At 33.5% G+C, this 18055-nt stretch overlaps 2 protein-coding genes and 1 long non-coding RNA gene across 3 annotated transcripts; all 3 read right to left on the reverse strand.

Annotated features, from left to right (window-relative positions):
- Positions 1 to 6042: 6042 nt before the first annotated feature.
- On the reverse strand, positions 6043 to 7108 carry LOC105785907 (uncharacterized). Its single transcript, XR_008194246.1, has 2 exons — positions 6750 to 7108; positions 6043 to 6172 (listed from the first exon to the last, which is right to left on the reverse strand). It is a non-coding gene; the product is annotated as an uncharacterized LOC105785907 (long non-coding RNA).
- A 703-nt stretch (positions 7109 to 7811) lies between these two features.
- On the reverse strand, positions 7812 to 9257 carry LOC105785906 (myb-related protein 308). Its single transcript, XM_012612100.2, has 2 exons — positions 8615 to 9257; positions 7812 to 8522 (listed from the first exon to the last, which is right to left on the reverse strand). The coding sequence occupies exons 1-2, from the start codon at positions 8875 to 8877 to the stop codon at positions 7988 to 7990; spliced, it is 798 nt and encodes a 265-aa protein (XP_012467554.1). The 5' UTR covers positions 8878 to 9257; the 3' UTR covers positions 7812 to 7987.
- A 2241-nt stretch (positions 9258 to 11498) lies between these two features.
- Positions 11499 to 17087, reverse strand: LOC105785908 (L-ascorbate peroxidase 3). Its single transcript, XM_012612101.2, has 9 exons — positions 16876 to 17087; positions 16559 to 16683; positions 15014 to 15063; positions 14129 to 14194; positions 14000 to 14048; positions 12980 to 13062; positions 12819 to 12898; positions 12633 to 12735; positions 11499 to 11871 (listed from the first exon to the last, which is right to left on the reverse strand). The coding sequence occupies exons 1-9, from the start codon at positions 16986 to 16988 to the stop codon at positions 11674 to 11676; spliced, it is 867 nt and encodes a 288-aa protein (XP_012467555.1). The 5' UTR covers positions 16989 to 17087; the 3' UTR covers positions 11499 to 11673.
- Between the last annotated feature and the right edge of the window lie 968 nt (positions 17088 to 18055).

Genomic DNA, 18055 nt, shown 5'->3' on the forward strand with positions numbered 1-18055 from the left:
GAGAGATACAAGTACAATTATTTCAAATGAATTTGGTCTCATAAAAATATGAATATAGAGTTAAATTAACAAATTATGAGATAATTAAACAATTATACAAATACAAAATAAATGCATTAACGTGTAAATGTTTATACAAAATCATATCATTTTAAATACATGCAATAGGAATATATAATTTCTTAAATATATGCAAAATATGAGATCACGTAATACAAAAGCACAATATGCATTAAAACACATACAAATTATTAATAACTAAAAATATGTTTATAATATTCTGAACCCACCAATATTAACATGAATGCATAAATGTGGCAAAACCGACATTGTAAATATACTAGATCGTGGCATAGGGTTTAAACATAAGTGAGTAAAAATAATTATATATTAATAATTTTAATATAAATTGACATGAAAACCAAATATGAATTTGATTGAAATGGTTAAGTTGAGAGATGAATGTTCAAATCTTTTCATATACATATGTTCTTTTAGATTTTATATGAAAGAAAGATACTAAAATATCCTTAAAATATTATTTATTACTTTGTAACAATTGAGTTTAGACCGATTGAAAAATAACACTAATTCTATCAAACTCTTTATGAATAATATATATTCTATTTTTATAGAAAATTTTGACTTTGTGTTGTTTCATATTTTCATTATTTCTCACATTGATTGTATTATGAGTTCGAAATTATCAAAGATTAATGAATTATATTTAAATAATTCTATATGCATAGTCTAATAAAAAGAGTTGTCTTAATTAATTATTTCACTGCTTACATGTTATTATAATTTATCAATTTAATTATCTGGGAGTATCCCTGTTTTATGATAGAGTAACCAATAGCTCTTTGCATTTTATGGTGGACAAGGTTCAAAGTAAATTGCAGGGTTGGGATGCAAGGTCGTTGTCTCTTATTGTAGGGCCACCATGGCACAATCCGTTTTACTTGTGATTCCAAGTTATTTCATGCAAACAATGCTAATTCCTAAAGGACTTTGTGAGGAAATCGAACGTATGGTGCGTCAGTTTGTTTGGGGATCCTCAAGTAGTGGTAGGAAAGTGGCTTTGGTTGGTTGGGAGGATGTCTGTTAGCCTCGAGAGCATGGCGGTCTCAGTTTTTGAAAGCTGCAAGATCATAACACTTTCTTCATGATGAAGTTGGGTTTTAAACTTGTGGTCGATTCTATAGCTCTCTAGGTACAGGTTCTTCGAGCGAAATATGGGGTGGCTAATGGAATACTTGAAAATTTTTCCCGTAGTAGAAGCTCTTTCTTGTGGAAATCCCTTACTAAGGTTTGGCCACTTATTCGGGAGAATCTGCTTTGGTCAGTGGGGGATGGGAGAAATATCAAGTGTTGGCGTGATCCTTGGATTCCAAATGTAGGGTCTCTCGTTAATTTGATTCCCGGACATTCTAGTCTAAATTTAGGCTATTTGCTTAGTGACATGGTTGCAGCGGATGGTACTTGGAACCTTGAGATATTTTGGATCTGGTTGCCTGAGATAGTCATCTAAAAGATTATTGGAATACCCCCACCACATTCGACAACAGGTGTTGACAGGATAATCTGGGGGGGACAATGATGGGTTCTTTTTCTGTTAAAAGTGCTTATGGGAAAATTTGGGAAAGTTCATGGAAACTGAAGGAAGATGCCTAAAAGATCCCTTGGAAGTTCAAAGTCCCCCAAAGGGCAAGGTTTTTTGTTTGACTGGTGCTCAAGTAGAGGTTACTCACTAATGTAAAAAGAGTTCGTCAGGGCTTGGGGCATAGTCCGGCATGTGGAGTTTGTGATCATATCTCTAAAGATGTGTTACATGTATTAAGGGATTGTCCTACATCTAGAGATATTTGGAATCTTTTAATTCCCACTGATACAAGAATGGCTTGTCTCAAATTTACATAATCGTTATGACATTTGCTTTGGGGAGGTCGATTAGGAATGTCTTTTTGGGATTATCATCTGACGTATCTGGAAGAACTGCATCCTATTTATCTTTCAGGGTGCAACCTGGAGTAGTAACAATACTATTAGAGTCTCGTATAGTTGGGCCAAACATTTTTTGGAGACAGGTAAGAGTCCTTTGAGTACGGATAGGGTTCTTAGTTTGTGCTCTAACTTGCCTGGGAGTTGGGTATATTTGAATACATATGGTTCCGTTAGGCTTGAGGATGGTTCTGCGGCAGCAAAAAGAGTTGTGAGAAACTGAAATGGGGAGTGGATAATTGGTTTTAATAGGTTATTGGGGAGTTGTTCAGTGTTCAAGGCTGAACTGTGGGACATATTGGATGAGTTAGACATCTTAATTGTTTGAGGTTTTGATAATATGTTGATCTAGACTAATAGTCTTGAAGTGGTTACGACCATCTAGGAGAGTCTCATAGGAGGGTCCAATTCGGCTCTGATTAGGAGGATTCTTCAGTTATTGTCTCAGATTCCTCATTGGAATATTTGTTACAGAGCTAGAGAATAGAATCAAGAAACTGATAGTCTTGCCAAGTTGGCTCACTTGGGAAGCCAAGGATTGCGAATGTTTGAAATATCCCCGTTTGGAGAGTTAGGCTAGTTGATGTAGTTTGCTTCTTGTAATTTTTTCTTTATCATATATATATATATATATATATATATATATATATATATATATATAAAATAGCATTCTTGTGGCAATAGTGGTATTATAATCTTTTATATAATTATTTGTGTTTTATTTATTTTACAGTTCGAGTTTTAACTTTTATTTGAGTGTATTCAACTAAAATTCTCCTAATAATGTCGACTTCAATATTCAAACTTAATAAAAATATTAAGAACCTTTTCCAACCATTTTCGATAATAATTGTATTATAATTAAGAATTCAAAACTTAAAGTTATTTACTAAATTAAATTGATAATGATGGATTCCACGTAAAAAACCTCAAATAATTGAAGGATTTTAGAATTTAATAAATTGTTACTCAGTAGTTTTTGACATGCTTCTTCTAGGGTTGAGTAAAGTGGGTTCCTACCGTAGTCCATTGAAATTTGCAAGTGTATCACAAAAATGCTTGTTAATTAAAGCTGTAAGCACTCGTGATTACTCGGATAATAATATTAGGTAAAAGTTTATTTAGATAATAATAGTTAGAGAAAAAATAAAAAAATAATTAGTACAAATTTAAATTTTAAAAAATGACTAAAATTTTCGTACAAAATAACCTCTTTAAAATAAGTAAAAAAATCACATATTTTAGCCATTTAAAAAAAAACTCATAAAGCCATAATATGATCCTTGCGATAACCATCTTTTCGTTTCTAACTAGACATTTCGACAATGGAAGTAGTGTTTGGGAATTAATATTTGGATTTCAGAAATATGTAAATGAGTAATAAATTATTTAGAAATAATTTTAGATTTGTTAGAAGTAATTAATTTGAAATCCTTAAAATATTTTTGAATTATTGTAATTCAAATTCAAATTCAAATTCAAATTCAAATAAAAGAAACATTCAATTTACTTTATAATTAAAAATATCTTTTATTATTATCAACCCGATTGAAATAAATTTTCTTACTCAAATTTGGACGATAAATTGAAATTTTAAGAAACTTTGTTTAGTATATTACTTAAAATTAAATATGAAATATAATTAAAGTATTTAATAAAAATAATATAATCTTAAATGAAGTATTATAAAATAAAAATAATAGTTGAATTTATTCTCTATTAAGTGATAAGTAAGTCTCTATTAACTTATCGTTTGTCAAGCTTTTTTTTAGTTTTCTTTGTAAGTAATTGATTGAATTTTTTCAAACATGTTTTTAATTTTATTGAAATAAAAGGGACTCATAAATAGCTCAATTTGATTTATTAATAGAAACATCTATTTATAAAAGTAAAATAAACAATTATATTTAAAAATTAAATAAAATAATAATTCAAAATAATGATAAAGATAATAACAAATTGATTTAAATATTTCAAATCTTAAATTTTGGTTATTAAATCTTAACTAAGGAGCTGATCCGACCTTCCAACCGATAGATAGGTGTAGTGGGCAGGCGGGGCTGGGGTCGGGGTTGGGCCGTTGGGGATAAGAAAGTGAAGGAGGGTTTTAGGTTTGGGCCCACAAGTGGTGTGCGAGTGGGTCCCATCCCCTAACGCCGCAAGTGGGAACGGCTCACAGTCCCATGAGCCTACGTCCGGCGGCTTCCCAACTCCAACTACCACCCCGGTTGGTCCCATTTGGGATAGAGACGTTTCCCAGCCCCTCAGCATTCCCCCCCTTCCTTTTCCTCTTATTTACAAACACTGCCATTTCACCATTACGCATAATTACATTGCTTAACCTAAATTCTCAATTTATTAAATTACAAGTTCCATAATTAAATTAGATAGGTATATATTATTTGGATGAAAAAGATATATATGTTGAATGATGATAAAATTAGATAGGTACATCTTATTTGGATGAAAAAGATATATATGTCATCATACAACCTAGAGGTGTTCGTGGGTCGGGATCGAGTGTTTAAACATGATACTAACATATTTTATGCTTGTCCAAGTCCGACCCGACCCAAAATTTGAACCTAAATTTTGTCCAAACTCACCCACAAAAGACTAACTCAAGCCCATTTTAGGCTCGTCCATATTATTTTTTTAATTTTTTTAAAAAAATATTTATATAATTTTATTTTAATATTTAATATGTTTATACATTTTTTATTTATCAAAAATTTTTATATAGTCATCTTAACATTATTTTAATATTTACATTAGAATAGTATTATATATTTACTATATATTTATTTTTTAATGTATTCTAAATTACATAATATATAAATATAACATAATATAAAGTATTAAAAACTTTAAATGGGTGGGCCAGGCTCGAGCCTTGAATGTTCAAGCTCGAGCCCGAACCATATTTTAAATGGGCCTAATTCTTTTGCCCAAGTCCCCATTTTCTGGGCTTAATATTTTTACCCAAACTCTCTCCCTTGGGCTTAGACTGGTAACCTGACCCATGAACAGATCTAATCTAACCTGCTTGTAGAATTTAAAAATTTCACTGACAATATAAATATATATATTTACATGTATTTTGGTATGATGTATAGGTAGGTAAAATGTAATAAAAACCCGTGATAGAAGTAGAAGGGTTATTAATAAATATTGATTACCAATAATTAAAATATAAGTTTAAGATATTGGTGAAGTTATTGTTGACACCTAATTTGGAGTTTAAACACTAAATCATCCTTATTTTAGGGTCTAAATCTAATGTTATTGGAATTGAAGATAGTATTTATATTTATTTACACATTTAATGTGTATAAAAAATGAAAGGGTGAAAAAATAAAAAGGTCCCACCTCAAGAGTGATGCATGTGATGTTGGTGGGAGTTGAAGTAATAAAAATTAAGATGGAACAATTATTAGGCTATTGATAGAGACTAAAGAGAGTAGCAATAGCTATATTATGTTATGTTATTTTCTTTTAAGAAAATAAAAGGGTGAATTTGTTTGAGGGGAAATATCTCATGGAAGCTTCTAATGCCTCTACCTAACACCTTTGAAAAAGCAAGCAAATTTATTGTAAATAAAAATTGAATTGTGGAAAAGTGTAAGGGCCATCGTGTTTTCTTTTTCCTTCGTAAGTTATGGACTTCGATCTCTTTCTTTTAGGCTTGAATAAACTAAATATATTAGTTTTCTTTCAACGCACTTCCTGATTTATTATGATTGAAAGGACTTGGTATTTGATTGGTATCATCATAGCCACCTATTGATGATCGATGATACGATCATTGATTAGTCTTCATTTTAATCTCTAATTTGTTTAATTCCTAATACGGCTACTAAAGCATTGAAATTTGTCAAGACTGGGGGAGGATGGTGTCCTGGTTCGGGGACCATAGAGAGGAAGAAGAAGAGGAAGCCCCCCAATCTCGTGCTTTAGAATTTTATTATATTTTCAAAATATTCCTTTTTACATCATTTAATTCTTTCAATTGCTGTATCAAACATTGAGAAAAAAAAGGATAAACAAATAAAAATGTATTAACATCACATAACATTAACAAATTGAGATTCTTGATGTTGGTTATATGTGTGCATGACTCACGAAGTAACGACAAACCCCCAAGTGGATTTTGTTGGTTCAGGCAAAGCACCTACATCATCCATGCAACTAGTGTTATCAATTCACCTCGAACCAAACCATTTTCCTTTATTCTTACAGCAAACCCAACCATGGTAAATATGGTTCTTGTCGTCTACAAACCTTGAACCGTTTTCATAAACCCAAACATTAAACAACCGAGTGATTGTTGTTCATCCTAGTACTTAAACAAAACTGCCAAAAAACCCAACCCATTTCCATAAACTCTAAATCATCAAGGTGATGAGTTGAGATACCTTACACCCGTCTCAAACATGACTGAATATAGAGTGCTGCATCTATTATTGGAATAACTCAAACGATCAACTTACAATCAAAACACATAAATTCGAGTTCAATTTTAATTACTAAAAAAGAATACCACGTCATGTTTTAAATAAATGATTATTTTACTCATTTTTCAAAGATTTTTGTTTAGTCTATAAAAACTAAAATGCAGTGTAGAAAGACCTAAAGAGTAGCGTGACCATAGTCTAAGATTCAATGACATTCTAAGTTGAGTTAAAAAGTGTGAGTCTCATAAAGAAGAAGTGGTAGTTAACTGACATTATTTTATATTATGAGATTACCTTTATTAAAGTGAAGATTGCAACCTCTGTCTGCCTGCCTTCATCAATGCCCCATCTTCTCTCTACCAAATTCAACTTCATTTTCACTTCTTCTTCTTCTTCTTCGAGTTGTTGAAATGGAGTCTAATTATTTATTTCTGGCTTGGCAGGGGCATCACTGAAGCCATGTTCAGACCTTCATTTAGTTGCCTCCCCCGTTAAAAGTACAGTATCTGTCAAACCTTAATGTAATATAAATTAATAAGAAAGAGTTGAGCATGCATGCCTGTCCCAATCGTTTTTAATCCGTTTTGCGACACTCATCACTCCCATTTCATTGTTAATTAAGAATCCTTCTATTTTTATCAGTAATTTTGTTGATATTTATTGTGGAATATTGTAATAGTTAGGTGGGTTGGCCTAAATGATTAATGTTAGGGTTGGTAGGTACAGGGAATGGAAGAGTTTGTTAGTTTCTTCACGCATTTTTATTGTAGGGAATGGGAATGGAGGTGTATTATTATTAATATGAGAGTGGCTGAAGAAATTATAGGCGTACGTACCCACCACTCCCTCCTTCTTCGTTTCTCCTCCTCTCATCGCTTATCCATCGCTTACCCTTATTAACAAGACAAAACCCAAAATTATTATTAACTCCATTGAGAAAGAAAAAGTTGTTATTGTCACATGAACCAACCTACATACATCACAATAGTTTGAAAAATAAAATGAGAAACCTATATCTTCTTTTTTATTTAGGATTTGAATTTGAGATTAAGTATTGTGTCACTATATCCATCAGAAATACATATATATATATATATATATATATTAATTATGAAAGAAATATAAGAGACGAATCTCCCTCCTTCCCTCACTGCTAATAAACATTAGATCATAACAGCAAATAAAGCCACCCTTCTGAAGATTTGGTCAATTCTTTTTATTGGAAAAGAGAGGTAAAAACAAATGTGTAAAGGGACACCTTCCATGTTCTCTTCAAAGTTGAAGTGATTTGCATTGAAAGAAGAAGGTTTTATAACTCAATAAATGCATAAACATTCACCAACAACAATGATCATCTATACTACTAATATATGCATATATAATGTGATATAATAATCATACAAATTAGAAATAAAAAAAGAGAAATGAAAGAGATTTTAAAACTAATAACAATGATCTCCTTGTCATTTCTCTCCAATATTTTTTTCGGGGAGTTGAACTACATAGTTAAAAATCCAAATTTTCACTCTTCATTATTTCATTTCCAAACTTCTATATTCCAAGATACCAGATTTCAAGCCTAAGAAATCATAACCACTGCTGTTGTTGCTGTTGCTGTGGCTACTACTGCTGCTGCTGCTGCTACCTGCAGCAGTAGTGATGGTGCTGCAAGTGCAATCTTTGCTGTTTTTAACTCCCAAGCTGCAAATAAAACAAAGAGTTCTTCCTCCAGTTTTGAATGACTCTGGTTGGGTTTGCTGGTAATAAGGAGGGCTAATTCTGAGGTCCAAATTCAAGTCTGGACACCTTTCTTGAACTGGGATTTTCTTTTCATCTTTGGTGATAAATCCAATAGGGTTATTATTACTGTTAGTATTAATCTTCTCTTTCTCTTCTTTGGCACCACTGAAAGATATTGTTGTTACATCCTGAGAAGCCTCATTGAGTGGCCTGTGAGTTGCTGGATCAATACCTCTGCTCAATAGCTTCCTTCTTATATGTGTGTTCCAGTAATTCTTTATCTCATTATCTGTTCTTCCTGGTAATCTCCCCGCTATAAGAGACCACCTATCCCCCATAAAAAACCAATCAAAATTTCAAACACCACACACTAACAAAGTTGAATATATAATCTATCTATATTTATATACAACACTTACTTGTTACCAAGAAGGCTGTGCAGCTTGATAATGAGCTCATCTTCTTCTTCAGTGAAATTGCCACGTTTAAGATCAGGTCTTAAGTAATTGATCCAACGAAGTCTACAACTTTTGCCACAGCGGAGAAGGCCAGCAGCTTTAGGGAGTGAACGCCAGCAACCTTCACCATGGGCTCGGATGTAAGCTATGAGGCGATCATCTTCTTCTTTAGTCCACGCACCTTTGTTCGTATGAGCTTTCTCACAACAAGGAGACCTTCCCATAATTCAGTAACACAAAGAAACCTTTTTCAACTTGTGGAAACTAGCAGCACTAGTAGCCTACGTTTGCAGTTTTTCAATACTATACACACTAGTATAAAATATAATATGATATGATATATATGTGTGTGTATATATTATAATTAGAATCTAGGAGAAGTAGTAAGGGTGGAAAATGAAATGGAGGCCTTGTTTTTTGTGTTGCAGGAACATTGAGGCCGGCCCTTTGAGAGCACTTTAGATGCTTTTTTATATAGCCTTTTGACTATTACACACACACACACAACCAGAAAGAGAAAGAGCGCAGTGACCCTAATTTTAGCTTCTAGATGTGAGTTGGTGAGACAGGTTTGAGGGGAGTGGCTGGTAGCCTCTCTCTTGATGATATTAGCATCAATCATATATAATAAGTTAAAAGGGATATATATTAACTGTAGGTAACCTTTAGGTAGGTGTAAAGTAAGGTATTAAAGTATGGGTAGGACAAAGTGTGATCTCTGCTCTCTCCCACCCCATTCTTTTTCTATAATAGTTTTTTTTCCCTACCTTTGGCCCTTTGTCTAAACCTGTACTACTTTAGATTAATAATTTAGTTAGCTTTCATAATCTTTCCCCCAACTCAAATTAGACAACATGTACCAGAGTACATGTTCAACTTAAATATTTTATCATGTTGTTGGAACTAACATCCATCCTTACCAAAGGTTTTCCGGATTTAAATCTCAATATCTATCTATCTATCACCCTTTTTTTTCTTTATTAACCGGTGTGATCTCTTTTGTAATTGAAAAAGAATTAGAAAGAGAGTGCTATGACTCAAAAGTCTGAATACTATAAGATTAAAGAACCTTAACTATAATATTAAGCTCCATTACAGAATTATTTTTGTGTAAATATATGACACTAAATGTTGTCCAGTTGACTAGTTTTGTTTTACAAGAAAATTCAAATCTTGAAGCTGGAAACATTTTTTATATGTTGGTGGGAAAACATATATATATATATATATATATATATAAAAGGTTGCTATATTAGTGAAATGGAGTGGTGGATGGGATATATTAGTGAAGAAATCATGAAATGGGGATGGTAGTTGTGGATCTTTATTCTATTGGTATACCATCATCATGCAGGAGAGAGAAAAGGGAGGGTTTCTAGAAGACTTGGAGGTTGGGGTTCAGGGGCAGGATGATGATGAAAGAAAAAGGGAGAATAGGGAAAAGATAAATACTCTAAAATAAGTCTAATATTATATGAGTGTGGTTGTGGTTGTCTTTGTTTGTGGGCTTTGGTTCACCTTCCACCTTCCACTTTCCACTTTCCTTTTTATTTCTTTTTGGTTCTTCCCCCCCAAACCTTGTGGTTTAAGTTTAGGCAACAAATGGGCAGCAGTGAGGTTAGGGATGGGAAAGGTTGATTCTTTTTTCACCCTTTTTGTTGTTTCTTTCCCTCTCCAATTTGCATACTGATATTTGTCACCCACCACCACACATAACAAAACTCCCCTCCCCCCCTCTCTCTCTCATCATGAAATTCAAGTGGATGGTAAGAGCTAAGGATGGTGAGAACAAGTTGTTTTCGGTCTGGGGTAGAGGGGGAGATTTCACCTACTTTTTTCACCTTTCTGACTGTCCTTGCAACTAGTCCAATACCTGGCCTTACTTTGATGTTCAACTATATGGGGATGGGGGAGGGGGGGCCAGACAGGGTCACCATTTAAGATTTTTATTTTTTTCTACTTTTATTATCTTTATTTTTAACTAAAAACCCACCTAAGCTTATCCATTTTGTTTTGTTTCTCAACATTTGAACAAACAACAAATTGAATTTTACATCATAAGGGGAAAAAAGAAAATTAAGAATGGGCTAAAAAATGATGGATCAAAACATTTACCTACACGCATTAATTGAATGGTGCCTAACCTGTTTCAATCAGACGGCGCACATCATGATCGCAATCAGTTAGGTTGGCTTTTTAACCAAGTCTTTTTCCTAACCCAAGCAATCCCAATCTCCCACACTGCACAACCACATGACCGACTGTCCCATGACTTTAAAAGATAAGACTCCTAAAAGAGAATTCAGAATTGTTTGATTATTAACAACCCCCCAAACAAAAGAGAATTTAAAAATAAAATAAAAAATTGATAGGGATTTTAATTTTATAACTACATGATTGGTTAAGGTCCTAAAAATGGGGTTAGGGGTTTAGGTTAAGGATTGCAATAATCAGATTGTGGTGACCATCACAGCGGAACGTGGATATCATGTGCTTAGGTATTGAGTTTGAACAAAAACTTTATGAATAAGAAGAGCTGTCCGAAAAGTGGCTCTAGACCCTTACGTTACCTACCTACCTACCTTTTGGCTGCCCCCACCATGTGGGACTCTTTTAACCTTAGTGGAAGATCTGTTTCAGATATCCAAACTTCACACCTTACCTCAATTTCCCTTTATTTTTCGTGTAATTATCCATGGAGTACAGGCAGTGCAGACCTGGTTGCAACTTGCGGTCCTTGTTTTCATTATTGGCCTCTCCCTCCTGCCTGGGAAGTTGTGGCTCGTTTCCAGTTGAAACAACATGAAAATAAAAGCAACAGAAAGGGTTTGTAACATACATGTCATGGATCGAAGTGGATCAGGTCTATGTGTTTGTTATTTTGTTCAAATGGGACAACTTTTGTATGTTCATCTTTTACATAAATAGCTAGCCAGATTATTGGGCTAAAGTTCTGCTCATTTGACAAGGGAATAATTATAATGCATGTTTTGTTCTACAACGACTTGAGTAAACTAGCTTCACTTCATTCTTTTGCCAACCTCATAAATATAGCTAACGATCACAACGGCAGCGGCAACCGCAACCCCAAGGGTACTCTGTGCCAATATGGTGCTGTCCTTTGCAACAGAATTGGATCGAGAGGAACTAGGATCAAACCCAAGCTCTGAAAGCTTCTTATGTGATTCTGCATAATCTCTAAAGAATGCATCCTCATCCTGCCAAATACCATGAAGGGTGTAGGAGTATGCATATAATATAAGTAAAAGGATTCAGAGGGGTAATAATAGCTTAATTAAAGAGAATATCATAATCGAGCATTGGATGATGCCGACAAACCACTTTAATCAATTTAACCACGTACTGAAAACATATGAATTTGCATAATCTCTTTGTCTACCTGAAAAGATGCCTACAGCTCGTTGATCGCGGTTGGCACTAGTCAGTGTTTCACCCAATTTGGCTAACATTAGACTAGAATCACGCAGAAACATCATATATACACAACAAATTGCTAATTTAAAAGCACAGGCTAGAATCATGCTAGTAAGTGGTAAGCAAAGTGTCTTTATTGCAAACCCCACTTGAAGCAAGGTTGAACCAGTTAGATGAAATAATTACCCGCTCAAATATTGGTTCAACCTTAATCTAATAATTTCAAGTAGGTATGCAAGATAGGCTCTAGGTAAGATTCTGACATTTCTACCAGTGCACAAGTGGCTCAAACAGAACAGTAAAAGAAACATCAAGTTCTACCAAGAACAAGGTCTACCACAAATCAGATATAAAACCATATTAAGTACTCGGGCAATAAAATAGCACCATTGCAAAGTAACAAGGAAAATAATTAGGCATAAGTATTATTAGATAATGTCTCAAAGAGGCCTCATAAAATGATGAACATGCAATGAACAAACAATAAAAAATAAAATGATGTATATGCAAAAGACAATTGGCAGCCACCTAGTTGTAGTTTTACCTTTGCGTAGAGCTCTACATACTCTCGGAACTCAGGGTCATCCATCAAAGCTATGTCTGTTGGAAGCTTCAATAGCCCTTCTGATTCCCCTTTTAGCAGCTCCCTGGTATAGTAATAGCAAATGGCTTCATATGTATCCTGAGTAAGAAGGAAATCTAATAGCCAACTAGTTGGATTTAATCTTACACGAAGTAAGAGTTATCAAACTTCAGTGGTTCATTGGTCCAAGGGCCATCAAAACCTGATCTCTCTGGATGAGCCCTTCCCTGTAACACCAAAGACAACACAAAAGTTTGATGTTAAACTATAACCAACAAAACCGGGAATAGAAAAGAACATCCAAGTACCAGGGTGTGACCGCCAGATAATGCCACAATATCCTTGCCAGATAGACCCATACGATAAAAGATGTCCTTCAGATGAGGAGCACCTAAAACCAGGATCCACAAAAAGAAAAGCTAAATTTAGCATCCACAACTTCATAAATTAGAAAGATAAGATCATATATGCATTTAATTGTAAGATGATAACATGTAGAAGGAGCTATTGAAATTGTTCGCTGAACTGATGGATTAATCATGTAATATGGTTTCCACTGATACCCTATTACGTGCAACAGTTGAGTACCATGAATTCCACTGATACCCTATTAAGTACAACAATTGATTACCATGAACTCCACAACTCATTACCGAAGTAAGAGAAAAATAGAAATTTTGGAATTTGTACCTCCCAAAAGGGAGCAGTGAACCTTTAATCAACAATCCCAATTCAGACATTTATTTTCCAATCAACATAATTTATAGTGCAAGATCCAAGTTGTGAGAGAAAAATAGGTGGCACAGGGATGATCTTAGGATCTGTTAAGAGAAACCTATTATCCAGCCAAACTAAGAACTCTTAGAGAGCAGTTTTACTCGAATAAACTGAAAGCACTAAAAGTGAGTAGAATACATGACCTTTCTATCAAAGAGGTTAATGATGACAGCCCATTCATAGCATATTCGATGAAGCTCATTTTTAGTTCAGTAGAATATATCATATAAAGTTCATATTAGTTTAGTAGAACCATAAAAAACAGAGAACATAACAAGGACTGAGGTAACACAAATACTAGCAATATAGAAATGTTGGTTTGGTTCCAAATGCCTTCAGTTCTATCCCTTCCATCTAGTTTAAATAAACACATACTAAAAGAATTTTAAAAGCTGCAAAGATATGACCAGATATCTTAGATAGATTGTCTTAAGTACCAAATTTTGCAAATACTCAAGTTGCCTAATTACTCGGAATTTAAAGCTACAAGGTAGGGGAAATAAAAGATTCAAATTTTTTGTTTCATTGATGGCTTCAGAAACCTGTGTTACCTTTTGTAGCATTTGGAAGTCGCCCTTCCTTCGGACAAATGTCTGAATCCTATTAAACACGTCATAGTTAATCAGATTAAATAAACAGGAAACGAGCTTTGTAGGGAATGATAGGCCACTATAACATACCTTTCTTCCTGGTACAAAGTCAATAGTGGGACCTCCAGTGACTTCAACAGCAACAACTCCTGCAAGCTGAAAACGAAAAGTTGAAAACAACACAATTATGGATCATTCATCATCCAGAACATAGTCAACAACTTTGGATTTAAATTTTAATCTAAGTGCAGTAATTGCTTGGTATGGCATATGAAAACATGCTATTAAGAATCAGAGCGTTGCTTCTTCAGTGCAACAAACATTCTCAAAATCTACAACACCTCTCAAGTAATTTCATACACAGTTTGGGTTTCAATTCTAACTAGCTTTCTACATTTAATAAATTTAACCAAATATACAACTTTTTTTTTCTTCTACAACTATTAACACCATGCTAGAATTAGTAGCTAGTTAAGTACCAGTAATCATCTTAGTATCTAATTGTCTAAGATATGTATTAAAACAATTGTATGAGGCATATCGTTTAGCCTAGCTAAATACTAGTTTTATTTTAGAGTGAATATAACCCTGTTTCGCGGGATCTACACACAAAACTTTGCCTCCAACTTCACCAACAATTTTAGATTCACTTTTTTCTATCCAATCAGTATGTAAAATGTTTCTTTATTTCCTTAGCAGCCTAGTAGCAGAAGAGAAACAGAGCCCTTTTTCATGTAAGCCCAGTCGCACGAAGCATGTAATGTTATCCTTTAGAAGGCAAAAGATTTAGAGAAATTTGGTTTAAGAACTTCCTTCCACAACATCATCATGATTTCTTATTGCTATAGTTCTGGTTTTTAATTTCTTCATCTCAGGATTCTTTCTATAAAATCAAATATAACAGAGCGTATACTTTTTTAATTCACCATGATGCAATGAAATGTCAAATAAAATGCATGTTAACTCTGTAATCACCTGGTATAGGTCTGCATATGTGATCTTGTGATGTTTAGCCTTCACTTCCTCTAAAATGTGTAAAGAAAATAATTAGCAACTGTGAAAATGGGCTTGCGGTTGCTGAAGAGTAATACGTCAAGCAGCTAGGCGAAGCAGTGAAGTGCCCAGAATAAAAAAATTAATAAAAAATAAAACCTGTTTTAGTTTATAGATGTATATTCTAACATAAAATAATATACAATACATGTGAAGATAGAGATATACTAATATATGTGTAAGTGTGTATACGTCTATTCAAATACTTGTTAGCAAGTCAGATTTGGATAGAAGCTGGAACAAACTTGGCACGAAATACTTTTGGTGATTGACATATTTCTACCATGCAATCTAAAGGAGTAGTTAACTTACTATCAGACAATAGAAGTTCACCTAAAAAGAGATTGTTCTTTGCCATCCAAGGCAACAAACAAAGTACCAACTAAACTTCAAGGGGCTCAAACCTAACTGAGCTGCATAGCTCAATCTTATATGGTTAGATCAGAATATGATGGCCCAATTTTTTTGAACCTATAGTATCTTCCATTTTTGCAAAATAAGGATATAGATTATATTACAATGAACTACACTTGTACTAATGCAGATCTTCATACTCCCTGTCTAGCAATCATGTCATGCACGCATGTGAAATTCTGAAGCAAGTAATTATGTTGTTAAATCTTACACCAGCAACAGCCCCCGACATGCTAAGTCCACCTTTTAAACAAGGAAGAAAGAACCCCCTTTCAGCATTGCAGATCCTGAAATGTCTGTATCAAAATGAATGAACTAGAAGCCATAGCCTATGGTGCTTGGACTCTTCATTTTTCATGAAGCACCCTTGTAATATGAGGATATGACCTTTGAGAATCCTTCAAATACATGGAAAAACTTAGAAAAACTAATCATACCCATGTCGGATACATACTCGTATTCGACACTATACCCGAGTCCGAGTAACATTCGCCATAGAAAATTTTCTTGTATTTCTCGTCCGTTTAAAATTAGAATCAATACCGTATAAGATCTAGGGTAGTGGAATCTAAGAACTCAATAATTGATTCTAAAAGTTTGTTACATGCACCTTTAATTAAATATGCTACGTTCATTTCCTATTTGATTGTCTTTACATTTTTGTTAATAACAAAATAAAAGAAAAAAAAAAAAGCAAAGGTAAAAAGTCGCCTTTGACGTTTTTTAAACTTCAATGCTGAGAACAAAATAACAATACTAAAATTATGTTGAAGTACCATACCAAAAAGAAATTATGTTGAAATAAGTCATCCATATGTTTCTCAATCTGGAAATTCTCGCAAGATTACATCCTTAAAAAAAGTCTACTAATAGTAGTTAAAGCACCTATCGGTTCAAAGCTATTCATGTTAACTGTGAGTCAACTATTGCATTGGAAATTAATTAAGATTACAAAGTTAATCCATAAACATTAACGCGAATTTCATGGTAAGATATTTGGATTAAAGAACTATAAAATGGAAAAAGCAAAAAAAAAAAAAAAATCAGTCTGACCACAGAAATCAATAGCGATTTTCAAGCCGTTATTGGAGCCATGAGTGTACTCTTCTTCATTCCTTATGGAGCCATTTGGTCCACCGGTCTTGGTGCTGACATCGTAAGTCCCTGCATCGTGCCACCTTCAACAAAAGAAAACGGAAAATCAATCGAATGAAAAGGAGAATTTATCATTCGCACTCAAATAATCGTATTCTTTTGCTTCATTTTTCCGGTTTATCTGGTCTTTCTGAACTATCTCTGCTGAATTCGATTTTCTTCTCATTATGCTTGTTGCGCTTTCCAAGAAAGAGAGAAAGAAGAAGAAGAAATACGCTAAGCGAAGCATGATAGGAGCGCAGTTGTTGAAGGCGATGAGAGCGCGGAGGTCGCGACGAGCTTTCTCGATCTCCTTATGGTACTCGGTATCGACAACAGGAAACGCCATTGTAATCTTACTCCCTTTCTCTTTTCAGTGCATCTAACTGTCAACTGACTTCGTTAGCCTTTCCCCCCGAAAATAAGGTAATAAAATGGCGAGGGGGAAGAGGGGTCTTAGAATTTTGTTTTATTATTATTGCTATAATTACAAATTTAGCCTATTTCTTTGTATATGTGGTTGGCATTTTAAACTTTTAAAGGGATTAAATTAACTTTTTTATTTATTTTTGAAGTCCAAAATATATATATCATTAGATTAATTTATAGTTTTTAAAACTTTAAGGGACTAAAATATAAATTACTATTTTGAGGGGCCGAAGTCGCCTGCCCCTAAGCGCCATCCCTGCCTATAAGTTTATTCTTTTTATTACTTTCGCTCTAATTCTTTTCTTTCCTTTTATTTTAGGCATTGACTTTAAAAAATAAAATAAAATCATGATACGAATAATTTTTAAAAATTATTATCAACTACACATAAAATAACACGATAATTCATTCAACTTGTTCATCAAAAAGTAATTTGATTAGATTTTGAAAATCGAGAATTTAAGTGAGAAAAAATTAGGATCGAAGTGCGGACAAAAAGAGTAAATTTTAAGAGCTAAATTTATGATTTATTAATTTTATTACTTTTCTTTTCGGTTAATTTCACTAGACATCCTCAAACTATGATTCAAATTCTAAATTGATTTTCAAACTTCAAAATATTCTAATTAAGTCCTTAAAGTATCAGTGTCATATCAGTTAACTCCCTCCTTCAATGTAGTCATTACCTCGAACATTAAATGTCAACTCAAGTTAGATATGGAGCATATTTAAGACACTGTTGATCAAACTATAAACACACATGTATTCATAGCATGGACAATTTGGATCAGGCATGTAGAAGAAAAAGACATCATAAATTTTATTAAAACCAATTTTTAACATGTTAGATTCAAGTTATCCATGCTATATATATATATATATATACACATTTACAATTCAAATAAGGTGCTTTAAATATGCTTCATGTCATATTCCAATTGCATTTATCATCTGAATTGACAGTAATGTTGGTGGAAGGACTTGGAT

The sequence above is a fragment of the Gossypium raimondii genome, chromosome 1, assembly GCF_025698545.1.
Source record: "Gossypium raimondii isolate GPD5lz chromosome 1, ASM2569854v1, whole genome shotgun sequence".
NCBI lineage: Eukaryota > Viridiplantae > Streptophyta > Magnoliopsida > Malvales > Malvaceae > Gossypium > Gossypium raimondii.